Below are 23,232 nucleotides of genomic sequence, written 5' to 3'. Positions count from 1 at the left end.
CATTGCAGCAGTGTAGAGGCATCTCTAAAATTTGATGACTCATAAGTATTGATTATTTCGTATTGTTAATTAAACAAATTTATGTTTAGTTTCAATTTGTAATAAGTGAAGGGAAATTGATAAACAATATTAATTTTTATTAAAAAATAAGAACTTTATGGAAAATAAAACAAAATTTTCTCAAATGAAGGAAAAATTGGTTAGTCACACAAATCAAAATGTACTTGTTCAGAAGATTGGGAAGCCCTTTAGTCTCAAGTTACTGGGTACTGGGTACAATAAAATCGAGTAATACATGGACATATGTATGTACGTAAGAATGTCGATGCGTACATACAATAATTTACATCTTATCCATACATACATATGTATATATATATATATACATATATATCCTACTGGCTATATATACATATACATATATATCAGTAGTTGGTATTACGTATATACATATTTATATATATATATACAAAAAGAATTAAAATGGTAAAAATATATATATATATATATGTATATACACATATTCTTGTTTATATATGTATGTACATATGTGTGGCGTCATACTCATCAGTTGTCCGTCTATATTAAAAAAGTCTTTCAAATTGTAGATTATAAATGGCTGCGAAATATTGTGAAGATTTTACTACGCCCTATTGTACTGTGAGGCATTCGAAAAACGCTACTATTGTTCTCTCGCTCTTTCATGCCCGCCATTCATAACAGTATAGCTGTTTCGTGTTTGCGTACAGCACTCAAGCACATATAGTGCCATTTCGTTTTCGCTTGGGAAAATATAATGTTAAAATGGCTGGCGATGTAGCATTTGCTGTTGTGTTCTGACTTTTGGGGTCTGCCTATATCTATTATGTACTACCCTGTCTGGGCAGGTCTGATCTTTCGCATGAGAGCTCATTAACGTTTCGCTTGGCTAACCAGTTAGTCGTCAGCAATTTCGTTTAGGACACAGCAACTCCGCCGCCGCAAGTTTTTGCTTATTTTAGCATTTTGAGCAATCAAAGTGAAGTGACTGGTCTCGCAATCCGTGGCGTTTGCCGCCGGGTAGCTGGCTGCCCATCGGCAGATCGGGACCAATTTGCATACTCAATAAGTATTATACTATAAATTCTTTCGAAGTGCTCGTTTCAAATCGAATAGAACCGAAATAAATATTCAAGTGCAAACATGAAACATAAGTTTATGCCTATTGGTACAAAAAATTAATATATTTTAAAGTATCTTATTACAACTATAAATATGATAACAAACCCGCCGATTGGAATCAGAAATATTACGAAGTTTAGCATTTAAATACTCTAAAGGAATAGCACACACAACGAAAACAACAAGCCTTACGCATCAGAATCAGTGAATAAAAACTAGTCAACAACTAATTTCGACGTGTTTGACAAATTAAAAACCATATATTGATTCGGTAATTCAAAGGATAGCTAAAGCCCAGTTGTTCTTAATACTAATAACGCGACGAAATGATGTTAACTACGGAACACATCATTCATGGCCATCCCCACTCATCCGTGGGCGTTGGAGTAGGGGTTGGTCAAAGTGCATTATTCGGCTGCTCCACAGCGGGTCACAGTGGCATTAATCAGCTTGGTGGCGTTTACGTAAACGGCCGACCCCTCCCAGATTCTACCCGACAAAAAATTGTAGAATTGGCACACTCTGGTGCGCGACCATGTGATATTTCGCGTATACTGCAAGTGTCCAACGGATGTGTTAGTAAAATTTTAGGCAGGTGAGATTACAAGTAAATAAATTTGTATAAATAATGATAAATAACTGTTTTGAAATTACACAGTCTATAAACAAGTAAAATAAATGTTTACATGCCATCTTGAATATCAACATTGAGCGCGGTCAACACCATAAAAACATTCCTTATCTATTCAACGTATAGCGACGGACTTTGTTTAGTAGAATCAGTAAAAATAAATACACTAATAACAAAAGTTATTGTTGAACAAATATACACTAGCGTATTGCTTAGGAGTTTCATCTAAACATTTTATTTTAAATTTATCTAATTATGAAACATATTTGTATTCTCAAAATATGGGTAGTAGGTCCGACCGAGGTGATTTCTTCAACTTAAATTAAACAGCAATCGCTTTAACTAGATATCGAGAAACCGGTCCTTTGTGGTTTAATGTATACATATTAACTCTTATAAGTAGTTGCTTTAATAAATAGAAAAAAGGGGAATTTAAATTCAAACTTCCTTGCACTCCATTAGACGGATATGAGCACACAATTGCCTCGGAAGAACTTAATTGTCCTAACGTTAAGTGTCCGTTCAAGAGGGTTTTGACTATATTTGAAATACTTTTAACACATAAACAAACAAATAACATTGCCACGACAGCAAATTATAAGGAGCCTAATTTATTCCGAAAACAATGTTTTTTCATGCTGATTTAAATGGGTTGGGTTAAAAAAAAAAAAAGAAAAGAAAAGAAAGGTGTGACATACCCGATACGCGTTGTGAATAAATCCCAACAGTGCGGTATTAATTTTAAATTATATTGATATTGATATAGATTATCAGCCGATACAAAAAATCGCCGCTCTACCTTCAAAATGACGCTTGCTACAAAACTTGATCTGAAAGCATAGCATACTAAATGCTGTCGATAAAAACTTAAAGCTTTATCTCTTAATATAGTCTCTGAGATCCAGTGTATTATACGGACGGACCAACAGACAGGCATGGCTAGATACCTATAGCGTTTTCACCACTATAACCTAAATATTTTCTTTGCACAATTTCATTTTTATTATTATAACGATTGTTCGATGAAATTTGCATTTACCGTTTGCCCTGTGCGTCGGCTCGTCAGTTCAGACAACTTTGGAAACATATGTAGATATTTCAATATAATTTCAGAGCGTGCCAAATATTTATGCTGTTTTCAATTAAAGCGAGGCAAAATTATTATCAGGACGAAATCAAATTTTCCAACATGTACCATTTGAAATTTGATTTCTTTCCTTCATATATAGATACAATTATTCCTGTTGAAAATAATAAAACAATATTAAATAACAGAAATAATTTTCAACAAGTAAGAAAGCAGCAATAGAGTGCTCTCGACTGTAAAATACGCCCTACTTATTTTAATAAAAGCAAATTTTAGCGGACGACAGAATGGCAAACAGATAGACGACATCATGTCGGTTGCCGAGGCTGTTGGTTTTCATTAATGTATTTTGTACTTACTATGCATTTACTTTACAAATTTAAAGAAACGTCCGTCCAAGTCGAATTGGAAATCAAAATTGCAGAAAATAAGAATGATTCTAAAAGAAATGTTTTTTAAAGTGTCCAAATGGTGAACATAAGATATTTATGAATTAAAACAAAGAAGAACACGATAATTTTATCATTTTTCGTGTACGTAAGTGTGACTTCACTGGTAAAAATTGATATATATATACATACATATGTATGTATCTCGAAAAATTAAAATGTCTGCTCATTATTTATGTTTATACCCGCTACCCATAGGGTAGAAAGGTATTATAACTTTGTGCCGGCAGGAAATGTATGTAACAGATAGAAGGAGGCATCTCCGACCCTATAAAGTATATATATTCTTGATCAGCGTCAACAGCCGAGACGATATAGCCATGTCTGTCCGTCTGTCCGTATGAACACCTAGATCTCAGAGACTTCTTATAAGAGATAGAGCTATAAATTTTTTTCGACAACATTTGTTATGTTTGCACGCAGATCAAGTTTGTTTCAAATTTTTTCCACGCCCCCTTCCGTCCCTACAAATCAAAAAAATCAAATAACAAGCGTAATTTTAAAGCTTTTGGTATATACAGTAATAACTATTAGAAGTTATGATTCCTACAATTTTGGTTGCGATCGGATAGAAATTGTGGAAATTATTAAAGAAATACTTTTGTATGGGCAAAAACGCCTACTTACTAGGGGTCTTAGTTGCTTTGGCCGAAAATCTGGTATATTGTGCCGTCTATGGTATATTTTGAATGCGGTGTTATATCGATATACCACATATACCATTTGGTATATTTTTAGTATTTTTGCAGTATATTTGGTATATTTTGAGAAAAATACCGCAAAATGGGTAGCGGGTATCTCACAGTCGAGTACACTCGACTGTAGCTTTCTTACTTGTTTTCCTTTGACCTAATTCTAAACAACTCGAACGACCACCATGCATATTGGATAGACAGAACCACATTTTTGTAGCCGACCTCCTGATCAATAATTTATATTTAATTTATTAGGGATGACTTGCTTAACTAGGCGTTGGGTATATAGCTCCACTCTAAATTTAGATTTTGTCCGATATATTTAGAAATAATACAATATGTAATTAATATTAATATGAATATGAATGCAACACATCTTTGATAAAAATATTTTTAAGTGAATTTAATTTAAATATAAACATGTATATACATATAACTCAATTTGTAGATATTACGAAACCGGATCAATAAAACCTCGAGCGATAGGTGGTTCAAAACCACGAGTAGCCACAACGCCGGTCGTACAAAAAATTGCCGATTATAAACGAGAATGTCCAAGCATATTTGCATGGGAAATACGAGATCGACTGCTATCGGAACAAGTTTGCAATAGTGATAATATTCCAAGTGTAAGTACGCGATATAATTTTGTTATTTTTAATATCATCTTTTCAACAAAAAACAAAGAAACACAAGTCAAGAATTTCCGACTACAAGAGGTTATTATTTGCTCTTTATATAAATTTAAGCCATTAAAAAAAAAACCAAAAAAAATGTTGCTCAGTTTTCCCCAATACTTCAATTAAAAATAAACATATTTTCCAATACCATTAAGGGCATAGGGCTTACGTAACCAAAGCTTTCACAATTTTTAACTAGTTAATTTGAATATGCGGGTATGTTTTCTATCTCACTATACATATGTATATGTACATACATATATGAAATTATTACATAAGAGCTTTTCGAAATTCAAATTCTGACCTTCTTAAATGGCAAACATAGTTAACGAAGTTGAATCATACTCCAACTTTTAGGTTTCTCAACACTCTCACTCTATCTTAAATAGGTCATTAGAATTTTGAAACTACTATATTTTTTATACCCGTTACCCATAGGGTAGATGGGTATTATAACTTTGTGACGGCAGGAAATGTACGTAACAGGTAAAAGGAGGCATCTCCGACCCTATAAAGTATATATAATATATTCTTGATCAATGTCAACAGCTGAGACGATCTATCCATGTCTGCCTGTCTGTCCGTCTGTCCGTAAGAATACTTAGATCTCAGAGACTATGTACCAAAATTCTAGCTCTAGCTTTAAAATTACTCTTGTTATTCGATTTTTGTCGATTTGAAACACACTTGATCTGCGTGCAAACATAACAAATGCTGTCGAAAAAAATTATAGCTATCTCTTATAGTCTCTGAGATCTAGGTGTTTATGCGGACAGACAGGCAGACGCACATGGCTAGATCGTCTTGGCTGTTGACACTGATCAAGAATATATATATCGTTATATGGTCGGAAATGCCTCCTTCTATCTGTTACCCTATGGGTAGCTGGTATAATCAGTTGCAGTTTTTACGAAACGATGTTTCTGACCTACATATGTTGGATAAAAAATAAATCATATCTTCTGTTAGATAATACTTCAAGAACTGCAAAGGTTTTTTTGAAACTATAATCTATTTTTAGTACATAATAACTACAGTATTTATGATTCCTGAACTAGACGGACATGGCCATTGTCTTGAATAGAATATATATAGTTAGAAGAAGAATATATATATAGAAGAATATATATAGTTTATGGGTCGGTAATGACTCCTTCTGGCGGTCACATACATTTTTTGCAGGCACAAAGTTAAAATACCCTTCTACCCTATGGGTAGCGGTTATAATTAATAATCCAGATAGCGAGATCAAGATTTTGTTTATGTTCATTATAAATATTTTCGAAAAACAAGTTTTTGTAATTGAAACAAGGCAATAGATATTTATCACTCCAGGCTAACAGAAAGTAGTATGAGGCATGCGATGTAAAAACAGAATAAGTGAATTTCAAAAACGAACATGTCATTACCCTTAAAAATGGATTAGAATAGCAGATACACATTCAAACACAACCACTTCGTATCTCGGTCAGGTAAATAAATACTTGAACATCACTTAATCCTGCCATAAAGACCGAACTACGTGAAAGTAGGTGCCTTTTGAATATCGAAATCTAACCTAATGCCTAAATCTTTGTGAACTCTACCAATGATCTAGAATATATTGTAAATATGTGTATATATTGTAAAACCAAAAAGAATAGAAATAATATAGCCACAAATGGACGGTATCAAACATACCTCAACGTGCACAGAAATAATTTGCATACCTTTGTCGCCACTGACCTGCATTTTACTACTCACATATGTATATTCCATTAGACGCAAAATGGTATTTCTGCTACATGGAACCAAAGGGCAAGAGAAGAATCAAAGGAATGTGAATAAATAATATTGAATTGTATTTTAATTATCAAAATTTAGCTTCTCTTTTCCTCCTCTTTTCTGTCAGCCTATTCATATCGATATACACGATATTCATATTCATATCGCACGCCAGTGTATATCCAGGAAAAGCGATATCTTAGAGACTATTGAGCACCACTTCTAGCATCACGAAAATCAAGTAGCAATAACTATGTATCATTACTGCTCACTATTCAAGAGAATATTTTTAGTGAAACCGTTCTGTATTTCTCGGACCCTATACATCACCGACTACAGCTGAGACGGTATAGCCATGTCAGTCTGTCTGTATGGACAGAGGCAATACTACAGAGGCTTACAATTTTTAAACCCATAGGATAGAAGGGTATAATAACTTTGTGCCGACAGGAAATGTATGTGACAGGTTGAAGAAGGCATCTCCGACCCTATAAAGTATATATATTCCTGATCAGGGTTAGCAGCTGAGACGATCCGTCTGTCCGTATGAAACACTGGATCTCAGAGACTATAAGAGATAGAGCTATAATTTTTTTTCGATAACATTTGTTATGTTTGCACGCAGATCCAGTTTGTTTCAAATTTTTGCCACGCCCCCTTCCGCCCCTGCAAATCAAAAAAATTGAATAACAAGCGTAATTTTAAAGCTACAGTTACATTTTGGTATATACAGTAATAACTATAGTAGTTATGATTCCTACAAATTTGGTTGCGATCGGATAGAAAAATTGTCGAAGTTACTAAAGAAATACTTTTGTATGGGCAAAAACGCCTACTTACTAGGGGTCTTAGTTGCTTTGGCCGAAAATCTGGTATATTGTGCCATATATGGTATATTTTGAATGCGGTGTTATATCGATATACCACATATACCATTTGGTATATTTTTTATTATTTTTGCAGTACATTTAGTATATTTTGAGAAAAATACCGCAAAATACATTGCTTTTATTCAAAATGGGTAGCGGGTATCTCACAGTCGAGTACACTCGACTGTAACTTTCTTACTTGTTTTTATCTGTAATTGCGACTTTTGCATGTCGCGAACGCAATTTCGTATTTCATTCTGATTCGATCCCGTAAAGAAGTGTTATGGGAAAATACAAATTAGTAAGCAACACGGGCTTAATTTAAATGTTACAATTGCAAAGTATTGCTTTCTCAAATGTGCTTTAATCTATGTTTCTCATTATCAAAGCTAGAATTTTAAAATGAATAAAATGAGTTATTAGTAATTTCGTCTGTCGATTTTTCTCAACTTTCCTGATTATTACCAGGTTAAATGCCTGGGTATAATTATACCCGCTACCCATAGGGTAGAAGGGTATTACAACTTTGTGCCGACAGGAAATGTAAGTTACAGGTAGAATGAGGCATCTCCGACCCTATAAAGTATATATATTCTTGATCAGCGTCAACAGCCGAGACGAGCCATGTCCGTCTGTCTGTTTGTCCGTATGAAACACTGTATCTCACTGTAAAATACCGCAAAATATATTGCTTTTATTCAAAATGGGTAGCGGGTATCTCACAGTCGAGTACACTCGACTGTAACTTTCTTACTTGTTTTTATCTGTAATTGCGACTTTTGCATGTCGCGAACGCAATTTCGTATTTCATTCTGATTCGATCCCGTAAAGAAGTGTTATGGGAAAATACAAATTAGTAAGCAACACGGGCTTAATTTAAATGTTACAATTGCAAAGTATTGCTTTCTCAAATGTGCTTTAATCTATGTTTCTCATTATCAAAGCTAGAATTTTAAAATGAATAAAATGAGTTATTAGTAATTTCGTCTGTCGATTTTTCTCAACTTTCCTGATTATTACCAGGTTAAATGCCTGGGTATAATTATACCCGCTACCCATAGGGTAGAAGGGTATTATAACTTTGTGCCGACAGGAAATGTATGTTACAGGTAGAAGGAGGCATCTCCGACCATATAAAGTATATATATCTCACTGTAAAATACTGTAAAATACCGCAAAATATATTGCCTTTATTAAAAATGGGTAGCGGGTATCTCACAGTCGAGCACACTCGACTGTAACTTACTTACTTGTTTTTGTTTCTTCCTATTAAATGTTGGAATTCCTACTGCCGGGAATGAATATTAAGTGGGCCCAACCATATTCTTTATTTTTTATGTTAATTATTATTTATTTATTTATTTAATTACATTTTAATTTAAAAAATTCGATCAAAACTATTCAAAAATTCACTCTTCGTAGTTATTTAGCTATGTTTTTCTGTAACTCATCTTTATAAATCACAATTTATATTTGCTAAATTTGTTGCTTTGTGGGAATTTTATTATTTTAAGGTGGTGAACATGGTTTCAAATACTCTAAGTCGTAAAGAATCGCGTCTAATTATAAATTATATATGTATGTACATATGTATGTATGAAAGTATGTGTACGTACATAAAAACATGCTAACACATATTCCTACAATGTTTCTGTTAAATGTTGAAAAGAGCGTAGTCATTGCCATTAACAAAACATGAAAAACAGCACTTTCGACATTAAGTGTTGCCACGTGACTTAAAGCATTGGAGTTGTCGTTTTTCATCTTTATGCTTCAATGTTTTTGTTGTTTTTCTTGTTCTTGTTGCGGTCCGTTGTTGTTGTTGTTGTTGCACTGTTTGACTGATTTTTATTCATACATGAAAAGATCAAAAGACATCAAAGGCTTGCAATAATGTCAAGCTAAATCGGAGCCTTGGACATGGAGGTGAGACCGTTTGTGTTTTAATTAACATTAATAAATTACAAATTATGAAGTGAATTTTCTTTCGACATCCATTTAGTTATGAGAACAAAAGTTAATGCACATGAGCATTGCCAAAACAGTTTCCACCAGGCCAAAAAAATTTCTTTGACAGTCAAAAAGTTGCAGAGCAAGCTTTTTGCTTTTTTGTGTCTTTTATTTCAAATTTAAAAACTAGAAAAGAAGTATAGTATTTATTGTGATAGATCCATGCGGCAATTTTTTTATTGTGAATATTTTTTCCACATAGACAAAGTATTTTCCTTAATTCAGCAGGTGGCTTATGGTTTTGTTTATCTAACCACTTTTCATTCGGAAAAAAGTGAGTATTTTTTTAAATTAAGCAATTAGCAAAAATGGCGACGGTCCTTCGGATTATTGGTAAGAAAGTAGGTGCAGACGAGTGGGCTTGACTGAGGTACCCTCTACCTATTTTGAATAAGAGCAAAAAAGGGCGGTATTATTCTTAAAATATACCAAATTTTTATACTGCTTACTTAGTTACTTATTCTTTATCTGATCGCAACCAAATTTTCAAGAATCATAAAGACTATAGTTTTTACTGTATGTACCAAGACTTGACTCAAGCTTTGAAATAACGCTTGTTTTTCGATTTTTTCTATTTGAAAATTTGTATCAATCTGCGTGCAAATAAGTGCTATCGTAAAAAAATTAGATCTCTATCTATGATAGTTTCTGAGATCCAAGTGTTCATGCGGACAGACGGACAGACACACAGACGGACAGACGCACAAGGCTATATCGTCTCGCTTGTTGACGCTAATCAAGAGTATATAAACGGTCGAAGATTCCTTCTCTCTCTGTTCAATACTTTTATTAGAGGCACAAAGTTATAAAACACTCCTACCCTATGGGTATTTGTACACACAGACTTTGTGCCGGCAGGCACTCAATTTTTATTTCTCTGATTTCTGCAGTTATTAAACGCACACGAAGAATGGTCAAACTTAATTTACTGCCAAAAACAAAAGAATTGTCTTCTAATTTGTTGTAAAGTTTATTAAGTCATGCATATCATATGTAATTTTCCTACTAGTACTAAATAATAATACCATAAGGGTATCTGCTATAATTATTTTAGGGTCATTTGGCCTTCATTATTAGAAACAGTGTACTTCTAAAGATTAATTAGTGACATTTATAGTAACTTTTTTTATTGTTTTGAATTAAAGATTCACATTTTTATGTTTTTTTTTTAAGAATCTGTACAGGATCTGTAAGCACGATAGCCTTAGTTGCTCAGCGGCTGTTGTTACCTCTTAAGTGTAAACGAATCAGATGCTGTGCTTGTGCCGTCGTATGTATGTCTATCCCGCTCTCGTGCATGAAAGTACGTGATTGGTTGACTATGCACAGCCAATGAGACCGAGTTGTTAGTCATCAAAAATTGAGGGTTGAAATGAAACAATATTTCCTAGTAGTCTGGTCAACTTCATATGTACTGCAGTTCAAACAAACTTCGTTTTTTCTTTCTATAAGTATGTATGTATATAAATAAGTGTGCATGTAAATATGCATTTGCTTTAATTACAGGTGTCGTCTATTAATAGAGTGTTGCGTAATTTAGCTTCACAGAAGGAACAGCAAGCGCAACAACAAAATGAGTCTGTCTATGAAAAGCTGCGAATGTTTAATGGACAATCTGGTGGTTGGGCCTGGTATCCTGGTAATACTACAACGGCACATTTGGCTCTTCCACCAACACCCACGGCAGTTCCAGCCAATCTATCTGGCCAAATTGCCCGAGATGAAGTGCAAAAACGCGGTAAGCTTACAAAGAATTTTTAACTATCATCTGATTTGTACACAGAAAGAAAAAAGTGCTAAAACTATGATAAGAATAAAATCTTGAATCAAAATTGTTTGTATAAACCAAGACGGTTTATTTTTTTCCAATCTTGAAATTCAAGATTATAATATTTTTTCAAGAATAGAAAAATCTTAATATATATATTTTTTTACACATTTATGTATATTATTTATTTTTTTTAATTTTAGTTTACAATTATAACACTTTCCCATTTTTTATATACGAACCGACAAGAGTTTCTCAATCTTAATCTTGATTTAAGATTTTAAGAACAAACTTAAAATAAGAATTTTAGGTTGAAACATAAAATTCTTATTTCAAGTTTGCTCTTTTTACGATCGGAAAAAATCGTGTATCAAGATTTTTTCTCTGTGTGCATGTGATAATTGCTCTGAAAAGAAAAACAGCTGTCGAATTATAAAAACATACAGACAGATGGACATGGATATATATTATAAACACTTTTTGTTCATATTATATATAACCTACTTAATGGTAGCGGGTAAAAAATGTAAAAGCCTGTATATATATGTATATACATATATATATGTGTGTGATATACATATGTATATATACATAAAGATAATTGCTTTGAAAAGCAAAACAGTTGTCGAATTATAAAAACATACAGACAGATGGACATGGATATATATTATAAACACATTTTGATCATATTATATATGTATATGCCTACTTAATGGTAGCTGGTAAAAAATGTAAAAGCCTGTTAAGTTTATTGAAATATACATCAAAAGTCTTTCTCCAATCCTACGAAGTATTATATATATAATCAGCATCAATAATAATTAACCCCTTTAACACTTATAAAAAAGATTTGCAATTAAAAAATATATTTACATATATTTTTGTCTGCATCAGCTGTCTAGATGATATGAACATCCCCTCCTACCTTCACAAAATCTAGATCTCAAAGTTCTACAGCTAAATCTTTATTTGTACACAATTTGTTTATTCCCGTAGTTTTTTGGACAAAATTTATCTTTATAAAGCCGAATGCAACCAAATCCTCTAATCATTTTTTTTTTTTTTGAAGTTCTCGTATCCATTTAAATGTGTCCACTTAAATTTTACTGGTACAGATTTAGTATATCTTCATCCCAATCTAGTAACTAGGCACTAGTTAGTATTTTCTCTAGATTTGTTAATAGAAAAATCGTCATAATAATACTGATAGACAAAAATAAAAAGTTAATAAAAAGATTACTTTAAGAATGAATATCATACTGATCTAGGATATTGCGGTATTAACTTTTAAACTACATTTTCTCAAAACAACGTATCAAGTACAACCGTTTCTGTAAATTTACCTGATTGGGCCTATGCCCTTCTAATGTGTAATTCTCTAAGAATGGACAGCAAGTGTCTCACGTTCTAGCCCTCTCGACCGATAGTGTTAAGATTTCCTTTAAGCAACAGTAAAAATTCAATATCAAACACAAATATATAAAAGAAATCAACCCTTAACAGTTGTAAGTGATGGCGGCATTTCGAAACATTTTGTCACAGATGATCAAACACGAGGAAGAACATGTAGTTAATTTGTTGGTCATTTGTTATTTGCCATTATATCTAATTGAGGAACGTAATTTAGCCAACTTTCAATTGTTTGTATTTATATTTGTACCGATAAATAAGGTTGACATATGTCCTTTTACACAGCTCCCTGCTCTTTCAATCTGCAACCACTTGGACGCAAATTGTATTCTACCCTTACCCATTAGTATTATTGCAATATTTCTTTGTAGTGCGAGAAGCATTATTGTGGGTAAATGTTCCGTAAGGATAAGAAAAAGTAATATATATAATGCTTTTAAATTCTACTGACTTTTAAAAATAATCGAAATCTAAAGATCGAAACAAATTAAGCATTGCCATTACATCTGCACATATCTTATAAATCGAAAAATTAAACAAAAAAAAAACTTTTTCAGTGGCACAAACTTAATTATCATATAATACAATAGTTTAGTAGTCAAAGCACCGCTAAGCCCTTCAATAACTAGCAATTCTATACTCCATATTTCTCAGAATTTAGCTCGCGTTACTTAAATGAAAAAGTTGTTCAATTATTGAGTTATTGGATCGATATGTGTTCTTTATCCACTTCGGTCAGAAACCCAATCGGTCAATAAATAGACTTTTTATACCCGCTACCCATAGGGTAGAAGGGTATTATAACTTTGTGCCGGCAGGAAATGTATGTAACAGGTAGAAGACCCTATAAAGTATATATATTCTTGATCAGCATCAACAGCCGAGACGATCTAGCCATGTCCGTCTGTGTGTCTGTCCGTCTGTCCATATGAACACCTAGATCTCAAAGACTATAAAAGATGGAGCTATAATTTTTTTTCGACAGCATTTGTTATGTTTGCACGCAGATCAAGTTTGTTTCAAATTTTTGCCACGCCCCTTCCGCAAATCAAAAAAATCGAATGGCAAGCGTTATTTTAAAGCTAGAGCTGGAATTTTGGTATATACAATAACAAGTATAGTAGTTGTGATTCCTGAAAATTTGATTGCGATCAGATAAAAATTGTGGAAGGTATTAAATAAATACTTTTGTATGGGCAAAAACGCCTTCTTACTGGGGGTCTGAGTTGCTTTATCCGACAATCTGCCGTCTATGGTATATTTTGAATGAGGTACCATATCGATATACCAAATATACCGCTCGGTATATTTGTAGTATTTTCGGTATATTTTAAAAATAATACCGCAATATTTTCCTTTTATTCAAAATGGGTAGCGGGTATCTCATAGTCGAGCACACTCGACTGTAACTTTCTTACTTGTTTTTGAGTAGATGCGGCTCCAGATTCATTCATATAGATTTTGATTTTGTGTCCTATTCTTCATTTTTCATGCGCAAACAGACTTATTGAGACTTACTATAATTTGCTATTCAGCAATGAACATACATTTGCGTTTTTTTATACCCGTTACCCGTAGGATACTTTAACTTTAGGCAAAAAATAATTCATACATATAAATAGCTATATAAACTATAAAAGATAAAGCACTAGAATTAGATGTTTACCCACTTCTGTCCTTTGAAAAGCGAAAAACCCGAGTTTCAAAACTATATTTTTGCATTAATAACTATACGTTTTCACTGCAAATTTGGTTGCGACCAGATACAAATTACAAGAAATTTATATGGCAATGGCATTGGTACATCCGGTACATTTGATATATTTTAAGAATAATACCGCACTGCTTTGCTTTTGTTGTTTTCCTCCTTTTTTTTGCCAGATTGTAATGCTCATGCATAATTTGAAAAGTAAAACATTTTAAACTAACTAAACTAAGACTGATAGTTTTCCGGAAATTTTAATTGGAATTCGTACAAATTTCAGCTCAGTTCAATCACTAAATCAGTCTACCAACCAGGAGTAAGTCATAGTTCGTTCATAAAATTTTTAATTGAATTGAAGCGCGATAGTTAATTAAGAAACATTTTAAGTGGGTGATCAGTTGATCTGCTCTATTATTTAGAACTATATTGTATGCTTAAATAGCTTTTAATAGAATAGTATATATCTACCATTTATACTGTATTTTGGGGCATTGACTGGTGGTCAGTCAGTAAAATGAGCACTTCGTTCTACACACTTGACTGGAGTAAATTGAATCCTGAATGTGTCTTTTCATTCCTAGATTTGTACCCCGGCGATATATCTCACCCGAATTCACATGAAAGTGAATCAGACTGCAATTCAGAGCATAATTCATCTGGAGATGAGGATTCACAAATGAGGCTACGATTAAAACGTAAACTGCAAAGAAATCGAACATCGTTTACTAATGAACAAATAGATAGCCTCGAAAAAGGTTGGTTATATATTCCTTTTTATTCTTATTGCACTCTTTGTATTTATCATATAATAATTGCTTGCGACAATTTTTTTTTTGTTGAATTGCAACATCGTTTATAGAGTTTGAAAGGACGCATTATCCAGATGTTTTTGCACGGGAGCGGCTTGCAGAAAAAATTGGTTTGCCAGAGGCACGTATTCAGGTTTGTCACTTATTTTTGTTTAATTATATTTGGTTTTAGCTTCATTTATTTATTTTTTATTCGGGCATTTAATATTTGCCTTTAAGTTGTATACCGTTTATAGTTAAATACAAAAAATGAAATAAACAATTACAGGATTAAAATCCTGGGAGAGCTCTCATGTTGTAACCGTTTTGTCATTGCTTTGGTACGTACAACGGGAGTGTTATAGCTATGCGAGTTGAAAGTCAAGTCAAGTCAATGTCAACCCTCAGTATACACCCTTCACCCTATTTCATTAATAATACGTTCCTTTGTGCCTTCATCGTTCATTATTGAGCTTACGATTATTCTGTATAAGTGAATAAAAACAATTTGACTGTAAAAACACTTGAAACTACTCGTGATTTTCACATGAAGTTCATCCGGGGCTGCCAACAGCAAACAGTTTCAAAGCTGTCCGAAACAACCCACAATGTATAGCCGTAATAAATGTCACGAAAATATGAAAGCATAACAAATATTGTAATCCTTATTCACCCTTTTTCAGCAACAAGGCTGTAAGACCCACTCTTCAACGGTTTTCTTTCAATTGGCAGCTTTATTTTATTTATTACATGTCTAGGCTGATTGGAACCGCGACTCGACAAAGCAAATTGTGACACTTGAGTGTTTATTAATATTGCATCCTTCATGTGAAAATCGTATTGAAACACCAACTGTTATTTCTACTCGTATTCGTCAGGATTACTTTTTTGGATTACTTTTGAACTCTTTTAGCATAGAAACCATTACAAAATTTTGCCCCGAAACTAAACATTCTGATGTTCCAGCTTTAAGAAAACAAGCGCAACTATTTTTTTCTATTGTGTTCATTAATTAACATTACTTATATTTAGTTATACGTTTTTTTATATTATTTACTCATTCCAAAGATATTGTTTTATGAATCGACTTGCGTCTGAACGCTGGATCTTCGACTTTATACAGACTAATTTATGACATCTCTAATTACTGAGCTAATACACCGACTATACCAGTCTTAATGTTAAGAATGAAGTGGATTAATTGAGGATTACAATTTCGTGCTTTCAAATTTTTATTGGAACAACAAAATAATTCGAAAACTTGAAACAAGATCAATTTAAAATTTATAATTCTCTAGTAATATGTTTTTATTAAATTGATATCCAGTTTTGAGTACATTTTTTGACCGGAATCTTACTTAAAGAACATTTTTATGATCGAAACTTTTAAAACCCACAATGAGTTTTTTTTTTGGCAGATACCAGGCAGAAAAAAATTATATTGTTTTATTAGCTTATATAATGAAACTCATTTTAAATTTTGGTAATCATATCTCTAAAGGTATTTTGGGTTGCAATAGTTACAAATAATCATTATTTATCAATTTACTGATCTTCTAGGTTTGGTTCTCAAATCGACGGGCCAAATGGCGAAGGGAAGAAAAACTACGCAGTCAAAGACGTTCTGGTGATAATGGAGGCGCTGGCAACGGACGCTCAAGCACCAATAATACCATCGGAGGAGGCTCTGTGCCTAATAGTGCAGCAGCGTCAAGCAATCCTACGTCCGGCGTTGTGAGCTCGGCTGGTCCAGAAGGAGCTTCCTCCGTCCATCCCGGTAACAGTAGCAGCACTAACGTAACTGAAACATCGAATGGTCCAACAGTATGTACATTAGTATTACATTATACGAATATACCATACATTGTTATCTGTGCCTAGATTCATGGTGGAGATGTTAGTTCTGCGCATCCCAACTCGGAAAGCCCGCCCCTGCAAGCAGTTGCCCCCCGTTTGCCGATCAACACTGGTTTCAACACAATGTACTCGTCTATCCCGCAACCCATCGCAACTATGGCTGAGAATTACAAGTAAGTCCCTCTAATATCCTTTATAGTAACAAAGTAAATTAGCTGGAAAGTTGAATATCAAAACAAATTAGAATGCATAATGCATTAGTCAATAGTACTAGGTCATTCCATATCTTGTATCGCACAAACCCACTATGTTTTATTAGGAACAGATACAGTAAAACATGGCTACAGTCAAGACAGTGAGATGTACAGCTTCAAATACGTGAAGTCGACTGTGAGATACCCGCTATCTTTTTTGAATGGAAAGCAGTAAGGACCATTCTTAAAGTATACCAAGTAAAAATACAGCAAAATAACAAGAATTGTACTGAAGGCTATATTTGATATATTATAAATTATTTCTTAAATAACTTCCAACATTTTTTATCTGATCACAAGCAAATCAGGAATATTGCACGAATAATAAGCACTGTAGTTATTATTGTATGTACCAAAAATCGGGATCCATAGCTCTATATCTTATATTTTCTGAGGTCTAGGTGTTCATACGGACAGACGGACATGACTATATCGTCTCGGCTGTTGACGCTAATCAAGAATATATGTATATACTTTATTGGGTCCCATTCTACCTGTTACATATATTTCATGGGGACACCAAGTTTTAATACTCGTGTACCTTATGGATTGCAATTATAGAAGTTGTAGCTCTGAGATATAACTCAAACGACAGACTGTCATACATTAATGTATCGACCATTTCCAGTTGACACAAGTTTTGCTTAAATGGCAAAGTTTAAAATTATACAATTCAACAATACTTACATTTACTATAAATAAACCAATAATATTGCTTGTGCTTTCAGTTCAATGACGTCGTCGTTAAGTTCCATGACATCGTCGTGTTTACAACAAAGGGATAGCTACCCATATATGTTTCATGATCCATTATCACTGGGATCTCCCTATGCGGCTCACCCACGAAATACAGCCTGCAACCCGGCTGCAGCTCATCAGCAACCACCTCAACACGGAGTTTATGGAAACAACTCTGCAGTAACCACAACAAATACAGGTAAAGCTTAGAGTCCTGAACCACTAATTAAAAAAATATATGCATATCCTAGCCCATTCATTAAAAATACAAAATATTTATATAAATTAAAGTTTGCAATGAAACAATGCAATGAATTTAAATAAATGAAATTGATGTATTTGATTTTTAATTATTTGAAAACCACACAAAAATATGGTACTTCTTACATTTGATGGCAATATTTGTCGCCAAGTTTAGAGCGCTCCATACGTATTCCATTATTTGAGTATGACAATCTGTACATTAGTATGTATAGTTAAATCGAGAAAGAGTTAATAAGATCAAAACAGTTAATTCATTATGGTGCTGAATTTGAATATAATTTCAGGTGTGATCTCTGCTGGAGTTTCGGTGCCTGTCCAAATATCAACACAGAATGTCGCGGATTTAACTGGCAGCAGTTATTGGCCACGCCTTCAGTGATCTTCAATCTTTAGAATACGCACGGATTTGCTTTCGAAAGCGACAGCTGCTGCAGTTTCTGATACCCACTATGAGCAGAAATCACATTCGCTGAAGCCCACGTCATCTCTGTTTATGGACAGACCAGAAGTAACCGAACCCGACGAAATAGATTCATCTTTGGTGTACATTAAGTTGACTGAAAAGTCAATCAATCAAAATAGTTTACCACCTATTACAATTAGATCAGTGCCATCTGATTCAAACTCGTGTATGTATTAAGCCCATGCAACAAGTCCTTCCCAAATAATTCCAAATAATCGTCATCAGTTCATTCTTATCTTTAATAATAAATGGTTAATTAATGAACGCATTCAGTATGAATTTTTTATTTTTGTCATCGTAATTTCCGTTTTTATACTCGCCACTCATAGCATTGGGGCTCCAGGAAACGTATGCAACAGGCAGAAGGAGGAATCTTCGACCCTTTAAAGTATATATATTCTTCATCAGCGTCAACAGCCAAAGCGACATAGTCATGTCTGTCTGTCCGTATGAACTCCTTGATCTCAGAGACAATGAAAGATAGAAATATAAATTTTCGATAGAACTTATTATGTTTCTATTGAAAAAAAAGCTTAATGCGAGAATCGCGAGTTTTGGTACATACAATCAAACTACGGACTTTGTGATTCCTGAAAATTTAGCTTTGTCTAATCATTTTGTATATTTTGTACTCTACAGTATATTTCGAATATATCACTATATCAATATACCAATTATTGCCTTCGGTATATATTAGTATTTTGTGGTATATTTATTTCAAATATTTTAATAATAATACCGCACTGGTTTGCTTTTATTCGAAATGAGTAGCGGGAATCTCACAGTCTCTCGACTATAGCTTTCTTACTTGTTTATTTATTTTCTGTATTCAAAACACAATATATGTATGTATATGAGCATACAACATATCTAAAGAATTTAAAAAATATGTTCATTCACTTTTCAAAGCATATTTTTATTTTTATTTCTTTATCCAAAAACCAAAATGGAAATTGTGTCAATTTGATTAGCGTGTCCAAAAAATAAATAGAAAAATAAGAAAACTTTGTGTTTTGGACTTATAAATTTTACAATACACCTAATGAGTAACTTTACACTATTATTACTATAAACACTCATTAAAAATACATTTTCAATTTGGTTTTATTAACAACCATTTACATCAAATGTGGTTGTTGTTATGTTACCAAATTCTCAGTCTTTAACTTTAAATGTACATGCACCATTCACATTTTCGTATATATTCACATATGAAAAGTATTGCCTAGAAACTTGGGATCTATATATTTGATACGTGTACTTTACACATACGAATTTAGATATCTTGCCCAGGACCATAAAGATTTTGGTAATGCTAAATTTATATTCTTCCTAAAAACGAATTTTATGTAGCCGATGTATGCATATAATTTAAGTTTTAATTGGAAATGTTGGCATATCTTGACAAATTTTCTATATTTTTAGATCACCATTTAACGAAGTCAATGAGGTTAGGTTATATTGGGGAAGAAAAATTAAATAAGAACAGAAATCTATTATTTTCATTTTGTATTTGGTTTCTGACAAATAGACAATCAGTTTCATCGATTTTAAACATATTACACATAATGAGACATTGAGTGCATTAACAAATTTGTTGTAACGAATCAAATTTGACCCTCATCTTAAATAATATGTAATCTAAACACTTATAACTAAAATCCAAGGTCTAGTCAAGACAAAAATAACATGTGTAAGATTATATATAGATCAACATAAATTCATTATTTTATTTAAAAAAATTAAGAAATGAGCAATTGACAAAATTATTATATACTCATGAAGTCATATAGTCATTATAGACTATATATAATGCTTGACTTCATGATAACTTGTGCTCAGTACTTAGTTATACTGACTCATCTTAAATAATGCCATGCCAAAAAAGGCGAAGGCATTGATTTCTTGGATGGAACTGGTAAAAATAAAGAAAGATCTATGTACATACAAATCTACATCGTTGTTAAACCGCATGTATAATTTATTTCTAGAATGTATCCCATTTTTATTTACGCCAATAATATGAGCACAGACCAAGCACGTATTTACTCAAAAATATTTTTAAGAAACATTACAAAACTGTAAAAATAAAAATAAACGAATAAAATTGCATCGACATTTTGTTTACAATTCCAACATAGCCAATAAAAAGTCATTCAGAGCGTCTCTATAATAAGCAATACAATTAAGACAAATAGTAGATTATAAAACCAATATTTACTTACTTTACTTTTATCTATGGTTCGAATTTATATGTATGTATGTAGATAACAATAAATGTAACAATTTAGTGTATATGAGAAAATAATAAATTAAATTATGTATGTACATATGACATAACAACGTCACGATAATTATTTGCTTTGGGTGATGGTTAATCAATAAATCTCATATAAATTGATTTAAATTTATTATATATCCTGTGCAATATTCAGGTCTACGGAGCCTTTAATCGATCCTTCGATGAATGCATTCCAATCCCTAATAGATGGAGAGTATAGTCTAGTTTTCACCTTTACCTTTTAGCACTTCAATGGTGAATTCTGAAAAAAATATTCATGTAAAATATGCCAGCTTCCCATTCTATGCGACGTCTACGAGGTCTTCCTTCTTTATACTATGATTTCCATTCTTCAGATTTGTTTGTAGGTGTAGGTTGTATACATTCTGAATAATGTGTTGCTTCACTATACACATTAACTGATATTCCAATATCAGAGAAACAAGGAATAAAGGGCATTGTCATCCTTCACAGTTCCGTTCTCTACGCATTTTATTACGGGATGATCTAACCCTCCTTCTCTAATGAGTAATAATGGTCTACTACAAGATACTCCGTGTTATAGGTCGGTTATGTGCACAGGAAACAAGAAATGATGTCCCCGAGCTCTTAATGGTGCTAACAATCTCAAATGAGATTAAGAAAATGGCAAAGTACAATTTTCCACAATATTATTAATATATTTTTAAAATACTTTACACGCACAGACAGACACACATATATGCAAATAAAATAATCATACCTTGATGGTTGTTACAATGTAATTATAAATTTTTCGTTTTGTTGTCCTGTTTTTACCAGTTGTAAGTTAATACTTGTTACTAGCTGTCTCTTAGTTTACTCTTGAATTAAATTTGATTATAATAGTGGCTAGAAAACAGAATAATATTTCGCTTACAAATAGTTTCTTACATATAGTAAATAGACACTCAAGTAAATACATACACTTCTGACATTAACCATATTTTTATTTATTTTAATCTCATCGCCAAAACTAATAAGTTAGTGAGTATTGCGATTCTTTTGTTAATTTGCATAGAAAGCCTCTTTTTTTTAAATATACGAAAAAAATTAAAGGTTAATGAACAAAAAAATATTGTTGTCTAACAGATATGTTGATTGTGTCAGAAGCTTTAATTAGTTTGTTTCAGTTTGTTATTACATTTTTGATGGCTAGTTATTTATATCAGATTTATTTATACCTTACAGTAGTTCAATTGCTACATTTGATAGACATTAATTTACATATTATTATGGACTACAGATTCTTACGCACAACCATAAATGTTTTGTTTTTTTTTTCATTTTTCTATATGTAGATTTTTCATCTGATATTAATAGTTTTTACAATTTGTAATTAAAATACTGAAAAAAATCCAAATATAAATAAAAAAAAATCATGTTATTCGATTCTTAGACTAATGCATTTGAGCAATGCGAACAGTTTTCTCACAAATTTTTTTTGAGTACACCCATACTATATATCTCGCTTAACGCTAGCGCCGCCTAATGTCATTTGACTCGAATTATGGCATTTAAAAAGTTAAAAATTACTAATGACGATGCATTGTGCACAGAAAACTTGTTGCTCTACTTAACGACTTTTAGTCCAGCAGCGCTACCTTATTCGGACCCAGTTAATCTCGGCCGTTAATCGAGTCGAGGTATAGGCATACTTACATACATACATATATAGTTGATTTTACATTTATTTATTCCTTTAATTAAATTTATGTTCAATTTGACCGAGTAGTTTGCAAAATATCTCAAATTAAGATGCCTAATGACTGATGTAAATAGCGCAGTATGCTATATTTAGAACCATCGACCACACAATGGCATACATATTTCCGGTTTAAGTCGGTGGTTCAATTGTACAAATCTATATACATATACGACACAACAAAAAATCTATTCGCAATATTATAAGAGAAACTATGCTAATGACTGTAATAAGTGTGTTTTCAGTCTTAGGATACAGTACACGACACAAAATCTTATTATTAATGAAAAACATAATTAATTATTAAAGCGCACGATTGAGATGTTCTTTTTTAAATACAATTATTAAAATTAACCTTACGTTAGTTTTATAAATGTTTACACACAATCGTATTTATGTTTGGTGGGGATTTTATTTATTTTATATTTTCTAAAAAATTATAGTATATTTTTTTTATTTTATTATCGATTAACAAAATCAGTAATTTTTTTATTGTAATTATTTCAATGATGACCCACACAGTGAAAGTGCATTAATGAGTTATTATTGAATTCTGCTAACAGAAGTTAACTATAACACAAATAAAATTGTATTAATCGATGCCACTCGCTTAGAAATACCGTGTACTCATTACT

General features: G+C 32.5%; 1 protein-coding gene across 2 annotated transcripts; it reads left to right on the top strand.

The window, feature by feature from the left end:
- The first annotated feature begins 929 nt into the window (after window positions 1-929).
- On the top strand, window positions 930-19,442 carry LOC117573226 (paired box protein Pax-6). 2 transcript variants are annotated; one of them, XM_034256274.2, is made up of 9 exons: window positions 930-1,756; window positions 4,472-4,652; window positions 10,853-11,084; window positions 14,811-14,984; window positions 15,089-15,159; window positions 16,578-16,841; window positions 16,899-17,047; window positions 17,857-18,065; window positions 18,415-19,442. In XM_034256274.2, the coding sequence occupies exons 1-9, from the start codon at window positions 1,488-1,490 to the stop codon at window positions 18,507-18,509; spliced, it is 1,644 nt and encodes a 547-aa protein (XP_034112165.1). In that variant the 5' UTR covers window positions 930-1,487; the 3' UTR covers window positions 18,510-19,442. The 2 variants fall into 2 exon arrangements, with proteins under 2 accessions (XP_034112165.1, XP_034112164.1); XM_034256273.2 differs by having other exon boundaries at window positions 15,089-15,171.
- The last annotated feature ends 3,790 nt before the right edge of the window (window positions 19,443-23,232 follow it).

The sequence above is a fragment of the Drosophila albomicans genome, chromosome 4 (assembly GCF_009650485.2).
Source record: "Drosophila albomicans strain 15112-1751.03 chromosome 4, ASM965048v2, whole genome shotgun sequence".
Lineage (NCBI taxonomy): Eukaryota > Metazoa > Arthropoda > Insecta > Diptera > Drosophilidae > Drosophila > Drosophila albomicans.
Note: the sequence above shows the minus strand (reverse complement) of the source record. Positions and strands in the feature narration are given on the sequence as shown.